We start from the raw sequence: 21,367 nt of genomic DNA on the forward strand, positions 1-21,367 counted from the left end.
CCCAAGTCAAAAGCAGCAAGCACCAAAAGTCTCAAGAGAAAACCTGTACCAAGACTGAAGTCCACACCAAGATAAGTCCAAAGCCATCACCTGAACATCTGAAGTGATAAACCCAATCACTACGAAAACATCTCAAGTCAAGGATCAAGTCGAGAACTACAAAGTCCAGGTCAAAAACAAAGTCAAGTACCAAGTCTGAAATCATGTCTAAGTCCTAACTTCAATAAACCGAACAAAGGTTTTACATCTGGATTTGATCATGTGGATCATCGTTTGTCTGTCTGCTGGTACATAAACTTTATCATCTGCTCACACAGCATGACTGGCTGCTGTTGAATCAGCGGCATTACCCAGAAAATGACGACTTGATTTGCTGCACACTTTAAAGCCTGGATGGGATATCAAGTCATTTGAAGTCCAAGTGAAGCAACAAGTCACTGGTGGAAAAGCCATGTCTTCTGTGACTGTGTTGAAGTTAAAAATGATCAGCTCATGGCTCAAGCCTGACTTAAGTCTGAGTTATGTGACTTAAGTCTACACCTCATTAAAAACCCTCTCATTGAACTCATCTGTAATTCTTTCTCAATCAGTCAATTAGTCATCAGCAGAAGATCAATAAATAACTCTGTGCATGAGGATCTTTCTCTGTTTTCTATCACTGTAAAGTTTGGTTTTGGACAGTTGGTCAGACAAAGTAAGATATCCGAAGGGGTCATCTTGCGCTCAGGGAAAACTGACATTTTATAGATATCATAAACAACTGATTAAAAGCAAAAATATCCACCAGATTAGTTGGTGATGAAAATATAATAGGTTGTATCCCTATCTGTTATAATATCTTCTTTATCTTAAAACAAAAAAGACAATAACTGTGATGACATAATTCCAATTTTTTTCAACTTCCCTTATCTTAACGATTTCCTGGAGGCACATCATATCTAACAAAACAGAAAATAAAATAATTGTCTGACCCCACTGGCATATTTTTATAATTCTTGAATATAAAATCACATACCAGAGTTTGTTTTGTCTTGATATTCTTTGCTCTAATCCTTATCCTCTATGAACACACAGTGATCTCAGAGGAAACCACCTCCTCCTGCCCCTGAGGCAATTTCTGCCCCTAATGACAGTTTGTGTTTTAACAGCCTGCAGAGAGTTACTCACCGACTCGCTGGGTTTGACGCCGCTCAGGGGGGCATAAACCACCCGGTACTGCTGAACCTGGCCTGAGGCGGGCTCCCAGCGCACGTTCAGGCTGTTGGGGGTGGGGTTGTACACCTGGATGTTCTTGGGTGGCGTGCGTGGGACTGCAAAGGCCAGAGAGGTTAAGAGAAAGTGAAGTGAGAAAGATGGGAGTGTTAACTTTCTTCACTTAGCAACAAAACATCAACACCAAGGGCTCGTTCCAAGTGCGTACCACTTCAAACCTAAAAACTGACAGCTATTGTTGATGGATGTACAAACACAGAAGATTAAATTCCTGAAGTAAGTAAAGTGCTAAACAGAACAGGAGTAAATGTCAAGCCAAGGATTAGACTAATAGTTTAGTTTTGGCATTTTAAAAAAAGCTACAGAGCTAATCTTACAGCTGCTCAGAAACCCAGCAAATGTACATTTATATTGATTCTGTTATTACTGCTAATTAAACTATATGCTGATTTGTGTTGGAACAGCTGTTTCAATGTGATAAAATCTCTTGAGGTTGAACTCCAATGCTGAGCAGGGCAAAAGTCTCCTGCAGGATAGTCATTTTACAATGTATGTAGAGAATGTGTAGAGAGAAGTAGCACAGTTTGGGGTTTATGCAAAAGCCCTTAACTTCCCTTTTAAACCAAACCAGATGTGCATATTCCCCTGGTATCTGGAGCTTTACCCAATAAAAAGAAAACTAGATGCAGTAGGCAGACACAAAAGGAGCCTCCTCCTCGATAAGGAAAAAACCTCCAGAGCAAAATATTTTCTCTATTGTTGTATAACCACATTTAATCCTGTCTTCCAGGGACACACTCACTCTCTGTCCTTCAGAGAAATTATATAATCTCTAAGTGTATTTTTTGTTTTCTGAATTTGGCCTGATATGCTGTTTCTGTCCAGACCAAATGTGACAAATTCCTCTTGGGAGCAAAACACTACAACTGGACTGAGTTACTGGTAATAAAATTTGATTAACGTCACACACAGGCTCATATTCATTGACAGACTGACTCACTCCGAGGACCAGTAGGTCAGTGCTGCTGTGATGGAGAGGTGGCCTAATGTGCCAACAGACAAACCGCTACTGGTTCACTTCTCACTGCAGTGAATATGTGATACAAGTCGATTAAGTAGCCTCGCTGTCACTCTGCATAAACTAACTGCTTGAGATGTAAATAATTAAAGCAATAACTCAGCTGTTTCAAACTGGTGTCCGTTTTCCTCTTAGTTCATGAACGACTTTATGTTTGCTGCACTTAGCACTCAGTGTCAAATACTGTCTCATATTTCAGGCAGCGCAAACAAAAGCGGACAAACTGTGTATTTAGTATGAGCGGTAATCGTCTCAGTTGATGAATTAACTGGAATTCTAACCAAAAACAACGCTGCTTAAGAACACAGTGTGGGGTTTGGTAGTATCTCACTGAAATCTCTTTAAAGTTATGATGGCAACAATTACGTTATCCTCGAAACTATGCCTACAAGACATAAAATGTTCAGTTGAAAATTGCCCGCTGGACTCGTCTGTGGAATCGTTTTTGTGCCTCACGCCAGTGGCATCACAGCTTTCCAATTACAGCAAAAACCCCAGGATGCTTTTCTGCTGACTGAGCGTGGCATGCCGTCTGGGCAGAAACAAAACCAATGCACACAACGGGGCATCAAACCACAGAGACACAGAGCAACCAGCGAGTCAACAGCCCTCCAGAACATGAAGGATCCAATCTGTGAGAATGTTTCTTCATCCAAACTCTTCAGATACCAACAATAGCTTTTAAGTTCCACATTATCTTTATTTTATTTGGTGCCATAAATTACTCCGAAAGAACTCTTGAACCTCTCTTTTATGCCATCAGCTCCTTTAAAGGGGGTCTCGAGGCTTTTTGTGATTTAGCGGTTTTGGCTAATTCTGCAGACAACAATAGCTTTTCCACAAAGGTTTAGTGTTTACCTGGGAGATCCAGTTTCTCTACAAAGATATGCCAAACTGACAAACAAGAAGCTAAAAATGAAGAGTGACTTCAGTTTCAGGTTCATGTGAGGACAACAAGTGCACTAAACCTGTGTCTCCGTTGCATCACTTTGGAGACACAATAACATTTTGACATCGTCCTTCATTTATCTCAGCAAAGTCATGAATGTTCTGTGCTTTTTCAGCTTCACTGGCAACTGCTCATCAACACCATGACCTCTGACCTTTGTCCACTGCTGCAGGTGATGGATAAAAGTCTTGCTCAAGGGGAGCTCAACAGACTTCTTCTCTTGTATGTCCCGCCTCCGTTCATACTGCAGACTTTCAGCTGTGACTTGCAGCTCAGATCAGATTTCTGAGGATGGCTGTCATTTTTGAACCACTAAATTGTTTTGACATCAAGAAACAGATGTTGAAAACTTGACATTTGGTGTTTCTCCCTGTTCAAGCTTTATTTGGACACGGGGGGGTTATTTATCTCGTGCAAGGATCTAGGGACAGAGAGTGTTGTCGGCTAATTGGGCTACATTAAACATAGTGACATGACTCAACGAGAGTCAGTTTGTCCCCAAAAAAAAAAAAACACAATATTGTTTTGTGTTGCATTTAAAAAACTGGGGTTCTAGTATATCACGTGATCCTGTTACATCAGGATGATGCTTTGTTATGTGATCTTTGTAGCCTGGCTTTTTCATTTGCTCTACAATAATTATTGCTCCGTTATGTGTTAACCTCCACGTGCAGCACTATGAATGTCCTCAAGGACAGACTGTTACGAAATGTGGTGACGTTATTCCGGTTTTTTTAATAATATTACTTCTCCCCACTGACTCATAGTTCCTTTAACTTTCTTCAGAACAAATACAAAGAATTTTGATTGTCGGTGTCACCACATAAAATGTCTCCTGGTCTGGTAGAGTTTAAAGTAGAACTGAATGCTGATTGGCCACCAACCTATTTTAAGTCCCTAACTAGGGCGTCTTTTAGTGTTTATCTAACAGGGGTTTCTAATGGCTTGTGTTTTGCTGCCACAGAGGAGACAGAAGCCTGACAGAAGCCTGTGAGTATACAGGTATCAAAGAAATGAAAAGTTTCATTTAGAAATGAGCCAAATGTTTTTTATGTTTCAGTTTTCTGTGAAAATAAAATGCGTCAAGATAAGGACTACCCTATCTTTGGACAACTGGTCTCTCAGGGTAGTTTTTCTAACAAGACTAGTCTGAATCTTTAATATCCTTAAAAGATATTTAGAAATTGACTGTACTGTCTGTTAGTCAGGACTGCAGTCTGGGTGGTTTGTAGCCTTTCTGTTGCTGGAATTGTGAGTTTCTGTCCTTGTAATTCTGTCTGCTGTCTGCTACTCATTTAAAAGACTTACGTGTCTTTCCCTTGTCGGACTGGCGCAGACCTTCTCCCTCTGGGTAAACTGGAACCACGGTCACTGTGTAGGGAGTGTCTGACAGCAGGCTCCTGAGGATGGTGTTGGTAGTGCCGCCAGACACCTGCTCCTGTTCACACAAAGAGAAACAAAGCTATCAGTAATATTTAATAAAACGTGGTCATCATACACACAGCTGAACAGAGTGGTGGGTCCGTATAGCAGCAGGTAACCAAAGCAGTCCTATGGGGCAGAGTCTCACATTTCAGGCTGTACCAGGGCAGATGAGGAGCTGTAATGTCTGGGGCTTTGGTGAAAAATCAGCAGTGTGTCATTTTGTTACTGTTTTACTAAATTTAGAAACTATGAAAGGAACACACACAAAAGAAAACCATCAGGCAGGCAGCAGAAGGAAAAAAATATGCCATTAAAAAGTCTGTTACTGTTCATGAAGGGCAATTCCAAAACTAAATCAGAAAAAAACAACAACAGAAGGTTAAAGCTTCAGTAAGCAAAGCTTGTTTCTGACGTTTTGGTAATAAAAAAACAATACTTTTAAAGATGTCAAAGGGCATGACACACATGTTCACCTACTACAACATCGTTTGTTAATCTTTTTACCATTTATTATGTTATATACCAAAAACTAGAGGTAGAAACAAAAGTCAGCATACAGTCTGAAGCCTTTTATGCATGTCAGTAACCAGAAATAAACATGAAAATAACAAAAGGAACTGAGCGGATGCAAGAATCCTAAATAATCTTGGACTGAACTAGGACACCACTGCCAATATTGGCTAGCCGTAACCTTTTATTGACACAAATGATAAGTTTGATGAGAAAGTCAGCCTGACATCTCACCATGTCCTCGGCGCCTCCGGATGCAGGGACATAGAAGATGCGGTACTGGCGGACGTTGCCCTCCGCAGGCTCCCAGCGCACCTTGAGAGAGTTGGTGGTGGGATCAGTGACTTGGAGATTCTTCACGCCACCCAGAGCCTCTGTCAACACAACAGAAGAGCCATTACATGACTGTCAATTTTCTGTTTATGTTACAGCCAGTCAGGCCAGACTGAGCGCTGTAAATTATTCTTAACGTTTTAACCTTGTCAGAGCAACAGATGGGTGAGGTTTACCGCTTCAGGGTGGCTTCATCCAGTCTGCTGTCAAGCCTCAATCACAGGAAAGTCACATCTGCTGACTTTCAAATACTTTTCTTTGTTGATCTAAGCTGTTGCTGCCAAATTACCTTGTTGGTGCTTTCGAAAGCTGGACTGGACTGGAATGAACTTTTCTCTTAAACAAGTTTCTTTTAAACAGCTGTCAGATATCGCTGGTCGTAATCTTGAATTTTCGATTTGATTATTGGGATCGCTTCTGAAAATGGGCCCTTTCTGCAGTGGTTCAAACTAATTGGGACAAGTTTTGGCAAAGCTCTTTGTGAACCAGATGTGGACACAGCTGCTCCACCTCAGCTGAACTCACTTGTCTTTCCGTTCTCCGACATGCGTTTTCCCTCCGCGTCGGAGTAGATGGGCACCAGTGTCACTTTGTACTCAGTGTCCGGACGTAATTCTCTCAGCACAGTGTTGGTCGTCATCCCAGACACCTGCGTCTGTAAAGAACAAAATAAATGTATACAAAAATTCATTTCATTTATCTCATTCACCACAGAGATTAGAAAGCCTCAAGACCTCCACATAGACTTTCACTTGGTGGAGAAGTTCAAACAGGAATATTCTAGATGTCCTGTGTGCATTTTATAGACATTTTCCCAAAAATCAAACTGACATGTTTGGTATCTTTGGAAAGTTCACAAATTTCCAATAAAGCTCTGTGCATTTGAACAATGCTAGGCTGCAGAGGAAGGGTCAGTGAAGTTTGAGGGTAAGAATGAAGACATAAACTTCAATCTTTCTCTTACTTATGGTTCTCGATTCAAGCCTCCCCTGGTTTAGATTTAGGGGCACGTTATGTAATAATATTCTAGATTTTTGGCTGCTCTGCTTGAACCTTACATCTTGTCTCAACACTCCTTAAAACCCCTTAAACCATAAAGACTTAAACCTCCTTACATTTCAATGCAAATACTTTACTTCCCACCACGTCCATCATTCACTCTGTCTGTCTCCTGTTACTTCACTGACTGCCGTAGTTTTCAGTTAATCATAACAGCAAAGCCACTCCACTGTTCCAACGTTCCAGTATCCAAGGACTCTTGAAACAGGCCCACATTTACAGGGTTCAGCAGGAGAATGAAAGTCACATGAGTATCGTTAAGTCGAATTTGTAAAGTGAGCTTTAGGCTTTTATACTGTAGAAAAAAACAACAATATGATTGTTTTATGATCTTAGACATAAATGAAGTTAACTTAGTGAGTAAACAGACTAATAGAGTGAGCAAACACACGACATGAGCTCATCCCAGTCTCTAACTCTCCACTAATGTTTGACAATGAGCGCACAACTAAAGAAACTGTGGAAGAATTCAATGTTTTGTGGCACATGAAACAATTTGTAGCACATAAAATATGTTTTGCTGTATAATAATAATAAGCACTCTCAGTGACTTGTGTGTGCAACCATTCCCTCTGTCATAAACAGAATTATGATTGTGATTATGTTGTTTGTGTCATGAAACAGTCAAGCAAGATATAAGACTTCAGCTTAATGAAGCACGCTCATGTGCTGTTCTGTCATCCCGCTAAGAAAAGTTACACTGAAATGAATTTTGTCAGCTTTGATTCAGTTTATTTGGACCACCGGCTGCCAGAGCAGATGCGGGAATTCATGCAGCAAAATATTTGAATTCACGATCAAACGTCAGCAAAACATAAATAAAATGGAAACCACTGCAGCTGTAACAGGTATAGAAACTTGAACTGTCTTTTTTGACAGGAGACAAAGTTCCACTGTCATCCCCAGGATAATATCTGGACATGTAAACTAACCATGGTGTCGGTTCCTCCGGCAGCGGGGACGTAGATGATTTGGTACTGCCTGACGTCGCCCTCGGCCGGCTCCCAGCGAACCCTCAGGGAGTTAATGGTGGGGTCAGTCACCTGGAGATTCTTCACTCCACCCAGAGGTTCTGAAAGAGACAGAACACATCACAGCCTGACACAAGCCTCGCTGCTGGCTTCATCCTGCAGGGTGCACCGGATGGGTGGGGTTCACCTCATCAGGATGAAACAGATGTCTCCAAGTCGGGGAGGTTGTCAATCACAGAGTCTTTATTCCTTCTTTTGACAGTCTAAACTGTCTGCGATTCAATGGGGACATAGCATCTGTATTAATTTTTTTTGGACTTAAAAGAATTCCTCAAAGAAAAAAAAAACAGTACCAATAACTGCTGCAAATATTCCTTAGCATTTGTTTTATCCTGCAGGGCGCACCAGATGGGTGGGTTTACCACATCAGGAGTGTCCAGATGTATGGGAGTCGGGGAAGTTTCCTGAACTTTCCGGCATTCATTACGTTCCTATGTGAGCCGCAGACATTCATATAAACAAGAACTGTATCCTCATTGTCTGTTATATCATACGTTTAAGATGGATTTTCATATTTCAGGGCATTAACTAGACACTGAGTTTACTTTACATTACTGGCAGGTTTTGCAGGCAGCCAGTGGTTTCGGTTCATGCCAGTCCTCTAATAAAATCCACTTTCTTTGGCTAAAAGTATGTTATTTCAAACACCATTTTAAAAACCGTACTTTTGGTGATGTGTGCATGCATACTGCTCCAACTACCAGTCAGCTGCTGAAAAGATCACCAGATTTACCATCTGTGGCAAGACTCCTTGTTCCTTCTTGTGGTTGCAGATAGTTCTTTATGACTGTGGTGTGGATATTTTGGCTTGCTGTTGTGCGGTAGAACGTAATAAATGATGGTACTGGTGCTGCACGATAGATACAAATGTAAAAATCTCAGGTCCCTACAGTGCAAGCTATTCTGTTAGGAATATATGATTCAAGTTTTCTGTGAAGAATATGGTCTCTGAATTTAAAAGTCTGACAACAGTCTCCTGTTTAAAGCCAAAACAGAAACAGTAAAGTGGGTTTAGATCAGAGCAGCATGATCAAGATGTTTACCTCTGCTGGCATCACAACAAAGAATTACATTTTACGAACTGAAATATGAGACTTCTTAAAGTAAGTAGTTGTGTTACATCATGCAGCCAAGACCACATATTTAAGGAGTCTTCTGACTGCTTAAACTGTCATCTACAAAGTTACTACATTGGCTGTGCTTCATTTGCCATCTTGTTATGTAGCGCCAAGGGTAGAGAAAGCCAGAATACTGGACTGTGAGATTTATGTAAGACTGCAGGTATGAAACACTGACGTGAGACAGGGACATGAGATGTTTCTAAAAAGATGGACAGGAGGTGTGTGTGCAGATCTGACGTTAACAGCACCTCTGTTTAATTTTCTGTTTTGTTCTGTTCTCTGTAAAATTCATCTCCTCTGTGTCTGAGAGTTGTTCTGAGCTGCAATAAAAAATAAAGTTCAAATAAAAACAAAGATCCAGTAAATAAATAAATCTTGCAAACAATAGCGTGAAAAGAATAATGGGAGTTTTATAGTTGCTGAGTCTTGCAATAAAATATGGGTTCTTTGGATGTCATAGTTTTTGAATGCATCATCAGGGAGAGCTTTCCAAAGCAGTCCAAACTAATAACTGCAGGAAATAAATCTGAAAACACACAGTATCATTTGGAAAATGTTTGGCGAGGTCGGGGTCGCTCGCTTAAATGGAAGTAGCTGGTGCGATGTTGAATCTCTGTGAGCTGATGGTCTAAATGGCAGCAGGTGGTGGAACTGCTGCGCTAAACATGTTTTGTACAGATTTTAACTGTTGTCAGAGAGGAAACAGAACCCCATCTATGTGACTACAGACAAACTGAAATCTGTTTGGTTCATGATGACGTTGGTGTTTTGTTTGCAGACTTAAATCAAAGTGACTCTTTAACCGTAACTCCATCTCAGGAAATCCCACCAGTGAGATCCGTCGTAAGTATTAAAGAAGTTCTGTCCTTTTAATGTCTCCTAAATTACATCCCATTATTAGTTTCCAGTCTCTGTTATCTCCCACATCCTGGTACTTTGAATCAAGCAGTTGGTGCCGTGTACAGGGTTTAATGGTCTTAAACTAGCAGAAATCCTTTTAAAATGTATTTTACTGAGTAAAAAAAAAAATACAAAAAGTTCAACATAATTCTCAGTGTTCAGTTCTGCAGAGTGCACCAGATTTGAAGAGCATCAGCGTCAGAGTAAAGAAAACTTCACTCTTGGACTCCTTCCTGTCTTGGTTCATCTGCTAAAGTCCCATCTGACATAAACAATCCAACACAAAGCATGAGGAGTATTTGCACATTTGATTATTCGACTCTCTCTGGAACAAGACACACATGCCTGCAGGAATGTGAGCCGTGTCCACTGCTGCACTCACTGTGCGTCAACGTGGACAAGAACTGAATGTCTTGAATCTTTCACTCACTTGTCTTTCCCTTCTCAGCCTGCCTGATGCCCTCCACATCCGGGTACACGGGAACAACGGCCACGTTGTAGAGAGTGTCGGAGTCCAGGTTCCTCAGGATGGTGGTGGTGGTGCCGCCTGACACCTCCTCCTGTTCACGAAATGTTTAAACCTCCGTCAGCACATTAACAGTTGATGTGATTACGGTGAGAATGTGTCCACAATGAATCCAGCAAATAGAGGCTGCTCCCTGGTCTTTACAGGGTAAGTAAGTGGTAACTGAACCTGGATATAAACCCTCAAATAAGTCTGTATAAACAGTCTCTTTTTCATTGTAAACAGTTGCTACCATTCGTTCTTCTCCTCCTGGCTGGGCAGCGTAGAAGACTTTGTAGCTTCGGACGTTCCCCACTGCTGGTTCCCAGCGGACCGTCAGGGTGCTGATGGTTGGGTCGATCACCTGCAGGTTCTTCACTCCACCCAAAGGATCTGAGGAAAACGAGCAGGTTTGAATTAGAGCTCTCAGGGAAAAATGATGACACCTCATTGTCTTGTGTTTCTCTCTCTTCTCAGATAGTCGTTTAAATAACAGCCCACTTCAAAACCAGAACCCAAACCCAGACCTGCGTCCAGCCCTGGTTGGAAGGCAGGCTGAGAAGGAGGGCTACATCATGTTCAAACCTCAGTGCTGACAGCTTTGAAAATCCACAGTCATGCTGCTGTTCCAAAAGAAAGGAAATCTTTTCTTTCCCTCAAAGTTTTGAATTGGTTCTTAAAGCAAACACACCTGGCATTTTTAACAAACACGATAAATCACATCAGTGTGAGGATAGGTCTTTCATTACCACGAAACTGCTGATTAATGCAGTTTGAAAAGCACTGGTGCTGCATCACTGACATTTTTTGTCTTTCATTCTTAGTTTTTTCCTCTTTTTTCCTTGTGTTTTAATAATTTACAGTGTCCTATCAATCAGTACGTCATACATGCGTCCATGTGGACAAGTAAGTACTCAATGTTATTCTATTGTTTTTCTATATAAACAAGACAAACACATTCAGTGAGCTGATTTCTGGAGGCCATAAGGTTTGGCAGCAAATCAACCAGCAGACTCACTTGTCTTCCCGTTTTCAGACAGGGGCTTCCCCTCCATCTCAGGGTAGACGGGCACCACAGTGACGGTGTACTCTGTGTTTGGCTCCAGGTTCTTCAGGACGGTGGAGGTAGTGGTTCCAGACACTGAGTCCTGGTTGAGGAGGAAATAAGCAACTTTGAACTGGGTGAACTCTGAGATTTGGAGAAATCATAAAAAGGCCACAGCCAAGAAAAGAAGGCTTTGGCAAACTCAGAAAGACTCTCAGAATGAACGATGTCACATTTTCGTGTGTTGTGAGCCCAGTTTTCTTGGATGCAGCTTCAGTCAGTAACTGTCTTTGTGCAGCTCAGTATCAGGAACAGTAAAAGCTCCGAGATAAAGATGGATTTCAGCAGAAAGCTACCACTTCAAAAACTGTCCCGGCACAGACTGGGACTTTAAACAAAGCTCCAAACTGTCAGCAAGAAGGACTGTTTGCCTTCGTCTGCATGCACTCCTGCTGCAAATATAAATTTGCTCTGTGTCCACTTAATCTAATAGTAAGCCTCATAAAATCTGCCAACAGGCTGAGATAATTTTAGTTGTTTCCAAATCAAATTATCTTATTTCACGACATTTTTGGAACCAAGTGACATAATCTTGAGGGTACTGAAATGGAACCTGTCAAGATAATGTCACTGCTTTATAGTAAACAATTGAAACTTAACTACAAATAAGTTAAACAATCCCTCTTCACTGTCAAATGTTTTCCATTACTTGTAAGACAATGTAGATTTTAAAGGAAACAACATTATCCAGTGGTTTTACTCGTTTGATATCTCGATATTGCAACTTTGCCAGAACAAGAAATGAGAGCTCTTGCATGAAACGGCCTTGGAAACAAGTGCAATCATCTCACACCACTGGCACCTCTCCACTTGTGTTGAGAAAACCTGAATTTGAGGCCAAAAACTAAGATTTGGTCATGCAGTACAGTACCTGCTCTTACTTAAAAACTGTCTTTGTACCTTCTTTGTAATGCAGTCATGACCTGCACAAAAAAGCTTCTAACGTAAAACATTTAACTTCTGTCATTACTGACATCAAATCAACAGAAACAAGCAAACTTTCCATCTTCAGTGAGAAAAAACTGGAACACTGTGACCATAAACAGCCTGACAACGAAACAGTAAACAATACAGGGGAGGAGCAGCCTTTTTTTCTCTACTGTTTGTAGTATTGAATAGTTTATATTAATCTCTGATGACATGCTGATCTTCTATCAGATTACTGAACATTGCATCAGTTGTATGAGCCATTGCATTTGACATCAAGCCTGCCATAATTAGTGAGTGTACAGATCTTGATCAAGCCTTCATTAACCCCTCTACTGGGTCCTGGCACAGCAGTGAGTTCTAGATACCGACCGATCCCTTGGATCCTCAGACACCATGCATTACATACATTATGTATTGGTTGCAGCACATACTGAAGACTACACTTGGCAACTTCAAAATACTTTGGCTAGAATCCTGTAGCAGGTCATCTGCCTCAAGGCATAAATTCAGGACCAGTCAGTTCAGCATATGCTGCGCTCTAGTTGTTCCTATTCCCTGAAACATTTGCAGTTAATTCATTTACTACAATTGATGATATGGGGCCACAGGGGCAATTTCCCGTAATGTGTCCCGTTCGAACAATTACTGCAAAATCATACAGTAAATAGTGGGAACGGAAAACTGCTCAGAATACTAGAAGCAATGCAAATAAAATCTGAAACACTAATATTATGGATGCAAATTCACAGGCAAAGTCTTTTTAAATGCATTACAGAAACATCTAAAAACCAAACTTTATTCACAAGAGGCTGATGAAATACAAATTTGACCACAATAAAAAAATAAATAATGGTCGGTTACAGAGAGACAGAGAGAGGATTGTTAATTTTAGTAGGCACAAGTGGTTTAAATTACAATAAATATATCTCATGTCACATTTCAGGCTGTCATGAATGAAGCACTCAGCCTCTGGTGAAAATCCAACATCTGGAACTGTCAAATTTTGACAAATTGAAGTGGCAGATTTCCATCTCCAGCATCTCCTGGTTTATAGCAAAGTTCACCTCATCCTGCAAATGCGCCAAAACTGGTGAAAGAATATCAGATGAGGGCTTACCACGTCCTGGTCTCCTCCAGCAGTTGGCACCCAGATCACGATGTACTCGCGGACGTTTCCCTCAGGGGGCTCCCAGCGTACGTTCAAGGTGCTGGTGGTGGGATCTGTAACCTGCAGGTTCCTCACAAAACCCAGCGGCTCTGAGCAGAGACACAAAACAGGAAGACCAAGTCAGCACTTGGACCTGAGCATCACACAGCTGCTGTCTGGACAGAGGTTACTGGTATCCAGGGGACAGTCTATTCAGATGCTGGTTGCCAAGAAAACAGTTGTTTTCTAGTTTACTTTACTTGTAGGTCTGCTGGCTCAGACTCAGTTTTATTCAGCTGTTACTGAGATTGACGCTTTTGTATATTTGTGTTACAACTGGGAGGTAATTTTCTGGGCCTGTCACTAAAATGACTCCCTGCTAAAGTCATCAGTAGCAGTGTTATCTATAAAAGACTTCCTTACTTTTATTAATAAAACACATTTGACACTGTTAGCTTTGTTAATTTTATATTACTTCATTTTATGTTAATTTTTAATTTAATTTTATGATATCTTACATGGTTTACGTCTCCTTTTTATTGCTTTCAATTTTGATAGTTGTCCAATGCTTTTCATTAGCTGCGTAAAACACTTTGAACTGTGTTCGGGTGTGAAATGTCATACATAAATAAAGTTGTCTTCACTCCTTTAATTATTTTTTATTTGGAGAATAAAAATAAGAAAAAAATCTGACACAACTGATAAGGAACAACTTCACAGAGGAAGTAACAGCTACAAGACAAAATCAGGAACAAATTAGACAATTAACTACATCATAAAAGACGCTACAAGAGAAAACAAAAATAAGAGCCACACAGAGAAAGAAATAAGACTCTGCACTTGGGATGTAAATGATTAATCATTAATCCATTAATTGCCAAGTAAGTGATGAAAAATAGATTAACTGATAATGCAGAAGATGAGGGACGTGCTGTCAGACGATGTATCACAGCTGCACCACAAATGAGACAGAGTTAGAGGCGTGTACGCTAACTGATTGTACAACCTGCACAATCTGGAAAACAAGCGCACCTTACACTCATCCAAGAAAGAAAAAAGTCACCGCCCGCCTGGCTGTGCTAACTGCGGCAGTATTGTTGATGAACTCTGCAGCATAAAGTTGTGAAAATTGTCCTGTGTTGTTGTCGTGTTGCTGTCTGGTTCGGCTAGCAACTGGGGCACATGGTAATGCTAAACTATCGCTATGCTAACCATCATGAAACACTAGCGCAAACTGGGAGCCGAGTGTCAGTGCTGTAGCTGCTAACATTCAGGATCTGCAGGACTCTGACTGCATGTGCTTCAATGTGCTTATTTTTACTGACTACTGATTGTTAACATGTCCAACTATTAGTTGAGGAAACTGTGAAAATTATTCCTGGCTCTGCACAGTAGCAGAGACGAATGGTGATGTTGGACTCACAGGCCAAAATGTACCCATAACCAACATTTGCCGAAGAATATTTCCCACAGAAAGTGTACTTTCTACTGGACGTCTGCATTTGAAAGGTAATTGAAACAATGAAACCTGATTCTGATTCTGATTCTGATCAGTGCATTTTATTCATCTTCATCAGTTGCAAAGCATTGTAATCAGTCTTCTTCCATAAGCAGCCCTGAAGCAGCCCTTGCTCATTAAGAATCTGAGAAAAAATTCTTTCTTTCTTGAAGGTTCAGATGGAAGCAGGTTACCTTTAGCAGCATGCTGCCCGTAGCCACGGATACTCACTTGTCTTGCCAGTGTCAGAAATGGTTGGTCCGTCTCCCTCTGCGTAGACGGGCACCACGGTGACGGTGTATCGGGTGTCTGGCAGGAGTTTCTCCAGGACGGTCGAGGTGGTGCTCTCTGACACTTGCTCCTACAAAAGACACACGTGGTGAAATCAACACTCCATGAAACTGCCCTTTACCAAGAGGCTAAATTCCTACCAGCCCCAAAAGCTGTGACCTCTGACCTCCAGCAAATGAAAAGACAAACGTCCCCCAAAGGAATCAGCTGGGTCTCACAAAAACTGCATATCAGTTTACTGCACTGAAATTACTTAACAGCTAAAAGAGTGTATTTTGTTGAATTACAAAATTTTTCTACCGAATATCTGCACTTTTTTTTTTTTTGTCTTAAAGTCATAAAAAGTTTTTATTTAAATTTCAAAATAGTTTGGCTACAGCCCACTAACTAATTGGGAAGGCAAGTTAATTGAACTTTGACAAAAGTAAACATACTGAAAGACATTTCATATTATTTATTTTACATATTGTATGTGCAGCTTTTGTAGTTTTCTGTATGAAAACAATGCAAATTTAAGTTTACCTGAAATAATTCCAAATATTTCAGGATGCGTATTGTTTGCTGTTTTTCTTTTTAACTGAAAAGGCAACACATGGACCCATATGAACAGCGCGAACGTTCTTCTGGCAAGGGAGTTAAAATTCTTCTGTAAAATTCACTCTGACACACTAATTGGGGGGTAAAAGTTGTGTAATCGGCAGAGACAAATGAACCACTTCTAAACAGACAACCCCGAGCAGCCAAATCATCAGTCAGCTGCATTTACAGATGTTATTTCAGGGCTCTTTATAGCCTGAACCTCACTGATGGAAGGATTTACACATACTTGTTCGGTACAAGATGCACTCCAGAAAAATTAGCCCCACACATATGCCATACAACAATGACGAATCCACTTTGCCAGAAAGATTTATAAGCTATTGTGTGGCAACTGCGTGATGGGATTATTCTGTCAAAAAGCATGACATCACTAAATCCCTGCTGAAACCTTTGATCATTCTGTTTCTTTTGAGGCGCGACGGTTCAGACAGAGTCTGACAGCTTTTTTATTAACTTCTGCTGTAAAGTGCATTCGACATGTCAAAACTGACTAACTCTCCAACCAATATATTTTTTTATTATTATTATTTTGTTTTACAGTTCCTTCTGACATTTGACAAGATTTTTACTACAAGCATTAAAAGGTTTCCCCAGAATTTCTTTAAGTACAAAACCCCTGGGAGGCACAGTTTACATAACTAGCCTGTCAGAGTCACATTATGTCTTTATGTTTATTGTTTCAACAAGCAGCGGGCGCGTCACAGAGAAATGCAGATAGTAATGGTTAATGTGTGCTGATATAATGATGCAACAGTCCAGGAAAACTAGCTTTCTTTCTTCTTCTTTTTCTTCCTATTTTTATTATGATCATTACTGCCTCATTTTGTTTTCTCACACAAAAATCAAATTCAATTTCCAGTTTACTGAATTGGCCTCATGTTATCTTCAGCAGACTTGACTTGAGTTAACTTAACTCAAGATATCTTAGCTTGACTAAACTAAAGTTAACTTTTTGTGACTCAGCTGAAGCGGACTCTGGTTGACTTTTACAACTTCATTTAAGTTGCCTGATTTAAGTTGGCTTTGCTAAGACTGACTAAAGTTAATCCAACTTAAGTCAACTTTGATTGACTTGACTTAAATTGATCCAATTCTGCTCAAGTTTACTTAACTGGACTTGACATCTTAACTAGACTCGACTTCTGCTAACCCAACTAACTTAGCTTGACATATACAACTTGATTCAAGGTAAATTAGCTTGACTAGACTCAGCTCAACTTAACTAGACTTGACTCCGACTAAAGCAACTCAAAATGATTCAATTCAACTTGACTGGATTGAAACTAATTCAGTTTAACTTGATCTGACTAAAGTTAACCTCAATTCAAGCTAACTTGATTTAATTTAACATAACTAAAAACAAGTTCTTTTGTTTTGACCCTAGTTAACTTAACTAGACTTTACTTCAAATAACTTACCTTTACCAGACCTTTATGTGTAACTTTGCATGTTCTGAATTGGATCCTATTTTAAGATAAAAGTCTTGGTTTTCTGATCTGTTTCTCTCTGTTTTGCTAATTTAACATTTGCTGCTGTTTGCTATTGAACAAGTTGAATCCATCAGAATTATTCAGTGAGTGAGAAGAAAATATCTGTTGCGGTTTTTGCAGATTCTGATGAAATAATCATCAGAGTTGTTACAGTACAAAGAGCAGTGATTTAGCTTCCCCTCCCCCCTCTGGTTGTGTTCTTACAGAGCACGTAGAGAAAACAGGGCATTATTCAGTACCACATTTTATATATGAACTCTGTATGAAGAGTGGGAGGATCTTACCACAATCTCCAGTCCACCATCTACAGGAACATAGATCACTTTGTAGCCCTGAACGTTGCCATCAGCAGGATCCCAGTTTACAGTGAGTGTGGTAATGGTCGGGTTGGTCACCCTCATTCCACCCACTCCACCCAAAGGCACTAAGAGCAGAAAAATGGTGAGCCATTTGGTGAGGATGTGTTTCTGTCAATATTCTACATATAAATGTTGCAGCACCCCAGTAACTTACATGTCTTTCCATCCTCAGATAGGCGTTTTCCTTCCCTGGCAGGGTACACCGGTAGCACTGACACTGTGTACTGTGTATCAGGCAACAAGTTCCTGAGGATGATGGAGTTGGTGCCTGCAGGAACTTGTTCCTGTTTAGCAAGATTAAAAATACAAAAAAAAAAAAACATTTAAATGCTTAGCCTCATAACTGGCTACCTCTTAATTAACCTCCTGAAAGATGTAGAGTCTCACCATCTCCTCTCGCCCACCAGCAGTCGGCACATAGAAGACCTTGTAGAGGCGAACAGCTCCGTCAGCTGGTTGCCAGTCCACAGTCAGAGACGTCATCGTGGGGTCCTTCACAATCAAGCTCTTCACTCCTCCCAAAGGCCCTAAACAAGACAGCAGTTCGGGTTTCTCATGATGTTTTTTGGACCTGAAGACCCTGAATAAACCATTTCAATCTGTTGTGTTGACATCATGATCCAATTATGTTTATCCTGGGAAACCTTGAGGAGTAACGAGCCTATTTATGGATCAATAAAATGAAGGTGTTGTTAATTTGTGCAAGCCAGTTTAATTTAATTCTCAAACTTTTATGACATCCCCTTTTTAATGAACACAACTAACATGTTTTGAAGTAAGGTTCCTCTTGTGTTTAGGTCAAAATGTGTTGTGTGTTATTCGTTATCTCTTGTTTGCAAAAGACACATATTAAATAGATATTTAAGGTCATATTATTTAGCAAACTTGTGTTGCAAACAATTCCCAGGGAGCTCCTTGAACAAATAGCATAACATAACTCTTCATACAAAGCTACATTTCCCCTGTCCTCTAACTAATTTACTGGAAAGAAAATAGGCTGCATAACAGAGAGTTTACTTCACATAGATCTTCATGACTTTAGAAGCATCCTGATTGCTACAAGAACTAGCTGTTTTAGGATTCAGCCTTACTTGTCTTTCCATTTTCAGACATCATCTTTCCATCTCCTGCAGCGTAAACTGGCACCAGAGAGACAGTGTAGAGGGTGTCGGGCTGCAGGCCTCTCAGGATGGTTGTGGTTGTGCCTGCTGACACCGTTTCCTGAGTTGAACGAGAAATTGCACAAATTAGCTTCTTCCAGGCCAAGAAATAAAGATGCAACTAGAAATAACAATGAAAAACTGTTTAGAGGTAGTTCAATTAAGCCCGGTTAGCCCCCAAATGCTCCAGGCCATTCATTTGTATGGATAGGAGACAAGACGGGATTAGCACATGTGATTAGCATACAAGAGTGTTGTGAAATACATCATATTTATAATCGGCTGTTGACAATATGCGCTAATCAGTAGCAGCTAATATTTTGGCTTTGTTACACAATATACTGGAATCAAGTAACAGGGTAAAATATTAGCGAGAGGTTCTGAGATTCAGACAGAGGAAATTATGAGTCCAGTTTGGGAAATCTTCACAAACATTAATGGAAGAGCATGTTTTGGATTATATAGAGACTTTAGATTTCACTGAGATTTTATAGTGTCAGCATTGTCAAACACACAGGTGAAAAATTCAGCTTCAGATTTATCTCTGCACAGTCCCGACTGACAGGAAGCTGACGGTGTTCCTACCAGTCCTACCATGCTCTCAGCTCCTCCGGCGGCGGGAACATAGATGACTTTGTACTCCTTCACTCTGCCCTCAGCCGGCTCCCAGCGTACGTTCAGGGTGGTCATGGTCGGGTTCAACACCTGCAGGTTCCTCACTCCGCCCAGAGGTTCTGAAGGAACACAAATATGTACTTCACCCACAAGCAACAACAGAAACTATTTACATAAACTATTTAATTGACTGCAGCACAGTATCAACTGTGTTCTTAAGATGCTCTGTGTTTGGATGTGAATCAGATTCGTACTCGTTTTTCCTTCTGCGGAGATGTCTCTGCTGACCGCAGTGGCGTATACAGCTGCAACGCTGACGGTGTACGGAGTGTCGGGCTCCAGCTTCGGCAGGACAGCGCTCGTCTTCTTCCCTCCAACCTGCGTCTGTTCACAGGAAACATGTCAGCAGTGAGAGTCGGCAGAGGAACATTTCCACATCAGAGCAGCAAAGCAGTTCATCAAAGCTAAGTGACGGGTGGCTGACTCATGAACAAGAATGTCAAAGCCAGCACACACGTCTCTGGCAAAGAATAACATGACAATATTAACATATGGTAGTGGTAATGGAGTCTGTGTCTATGTCTGGAAATATAGGGCTGTTCTGCTTGAACAAGGAAGTTATAAGTTACAAGATCACATTAAAAATATATTCGCTCCTCCAAGGTAGAAAGGAGGATACTTGTAAACATATTTTACCTGTTTTAACCCTTTGTGGTGTTTTTAGTGACCATGTTTGGTAACTTCCTTGGACGTTCAACATGTCCACCCTGTGCCTCTCCTGGAGCTTGAAGAACCATGTGCACTTTGATTTAGTTTTTATATTATTGCCAGTATCACAACCTTACAAAAACGTCACTAAACAAACGTTCCAGGTGCTTTATAAACACTTTGTTACTGGTTTGCATTGAACTCCACTTTGATTTATTGTTTGAGATGAGTGCCAATAACACTAACCCAAGAAAAATGGTACTAAATGAACTTGCCAAGCACTTTATAAATACTTTGTTACTGGTTGTGTAAGTATCATTACCTCAAACTAAAATATTTCTAAATAAATGTTTTTTTGCAGTTTGTTACTTTATCTTTTATTTATTAGAAATTCCCTTTTTTTTTTTTTTTTTACCGTAGACGGGCAAGTTACCACATATGATAACTTTATTAATCATCATTTGCAGCATTTTCTTTTAAAGTCACAAAAGTCAAAATATCATGAAATATCCTTTAATAACACCCTAGGGTTGACATTTTCATTTTCCAAGTATTTTAAGAAGTGCTCTATAAAAGGTTAATGCAAGTATTTTTTAAATGTATTTGTTGGTTTAAATCCGTGAGTCCGACAGACAGGGAACAGACTACAGAGAGCTATTCACAGGGGAAACATATCTGTTTGTGATGATGCCTTCAGGAATGCATCCCCAGCTTGTAAAACAAATAATACTAAGGTTGGTTTTATTTAAAACTATTACGCAGAGACTATTAAATGGATGGGATATGCCCTTTTTTATTTCCCCCCATTATGTTTACTTTTTATGTCTGTACTGGATGTTGTATTGTGTGCTGACTGTTGAATGTGTTTCTGCTGTCACTTGCCCCGAATCGCACCTTGAAGGAAAGTATTTGAGGGATTGCTTGATTAAAACATGAAGTTCTTCTCCTGTTGTCTAATCATCAACTTAATCTAGTTTTTTCCAACTAATGGTGTGAACTAAAGTAAGTACATTTACAGCAAGTAAGTGAGTTTTCGCTCAGCTAATACTTCATCTGAGCAGAAAGTGACATTGCATTTAAAATGGAAGCTATTTATTTGTACGTTTTCCACAATTAGATAATACAAGACCAAAACATAAGGAAGCGTGTAACAAAATACAGTCTATTACATTTATGAAATCTACAAAAACAGCAAGGTAACCTTGTAATCTTTAGGATTTTCATGATATGCTGATTTTTATTTATGATCTGCTTTTGTTTTTGCAGTGACTTTTGTCCACCACTCACAGGCTTAGTTCAAAGTCAGAGGAAACAATGCATACATCCAATGCTGCTATTACT

General features: G+C 40.2%; 1 protein-coding gene across 3 annotated transcripts in view; it reads right to left on the reverse strand.

The window, feature by feature from the left end:
* Nucleotides 1–21,367, reverse strand: part of LOC103366807 (collagen alpha-1(XII) chain-like) — a 154,064-nt gene that overhangs the window by 62,561 nt on the left and 70,136 nt on the right. For all 3 annotated transcript variants that reach the window (XM_008294637.1, XM_008294636.1, XM_008294638.1), the window contains 16 exons: nt 19,573–19,702; nt 19,298–19,437; nt 18,635–18,764; nt 17,931–18,070; nt 17,698–17,827; nt 17,469–17,608; nt 15,035–15,164; nt 13,276–13,415; nt 11,142–11,271; nt 10,377–10,516; nt 10,049–10,178; nt 7,499–7,638; nt 6,033–6,162; nt 5,409–5,548; nt 4,548–4,677; nt 1,168–1,310 (listed from right to left, as the gene is read on the reverse strand). In XM_008294637.1, the coding sequence (XP_008292859.1) occupies nt 1,168–1,310; nt 4,548–4,677; nt 5,409–5,548; nt 6,033–6,162; nt 7,499–7,638; nt 10,049–10,178; nt 10,377–10,516; nt 11,142–11,271; nt 13,276–13,415; nt 15,035–15,164; nt 17,469–17,608; nt 17,698–17,827; nt 17,931–18,070; nt 18,635–18,764; nt 19,298–19,437; nt 19,573–19,702 (2,163 nt within the window). The remainder of the gene's footprint in view (nt 1–1,167; nt 1,311–4,547; nt 4,678–5,408; nt 5,549–6,032; nt 6,163–7,498; nt 7,639–10,048; nt 10,179–10,376; nt 10,517–11,141; nt 11,272–13,275; nt 13,416–15,034; nt 15,165–17,468; nt 17,609–17,697; nt 17,828–17,930; nt 18,071–18,634; nt 18,765–19,297; nt 19,438–19,572; nt 19,703–21,367) is intronic.

Source organism: Stegastes partitus, unplaced genomic scaffold, assembly GCF_000690725.1.
Source record: "Stegastes partitus isolate 25-593 unplaced genomic scaffold, Stegastes_partitus-1.0.2 Scaffold982, whole genome shotgun sequence".
Taxonomy (NCBI): Eukaryota; Metazoa; Chordata; class Actinopteri; family Pomacentridae; genus Stegastes; species Stegastes partitus.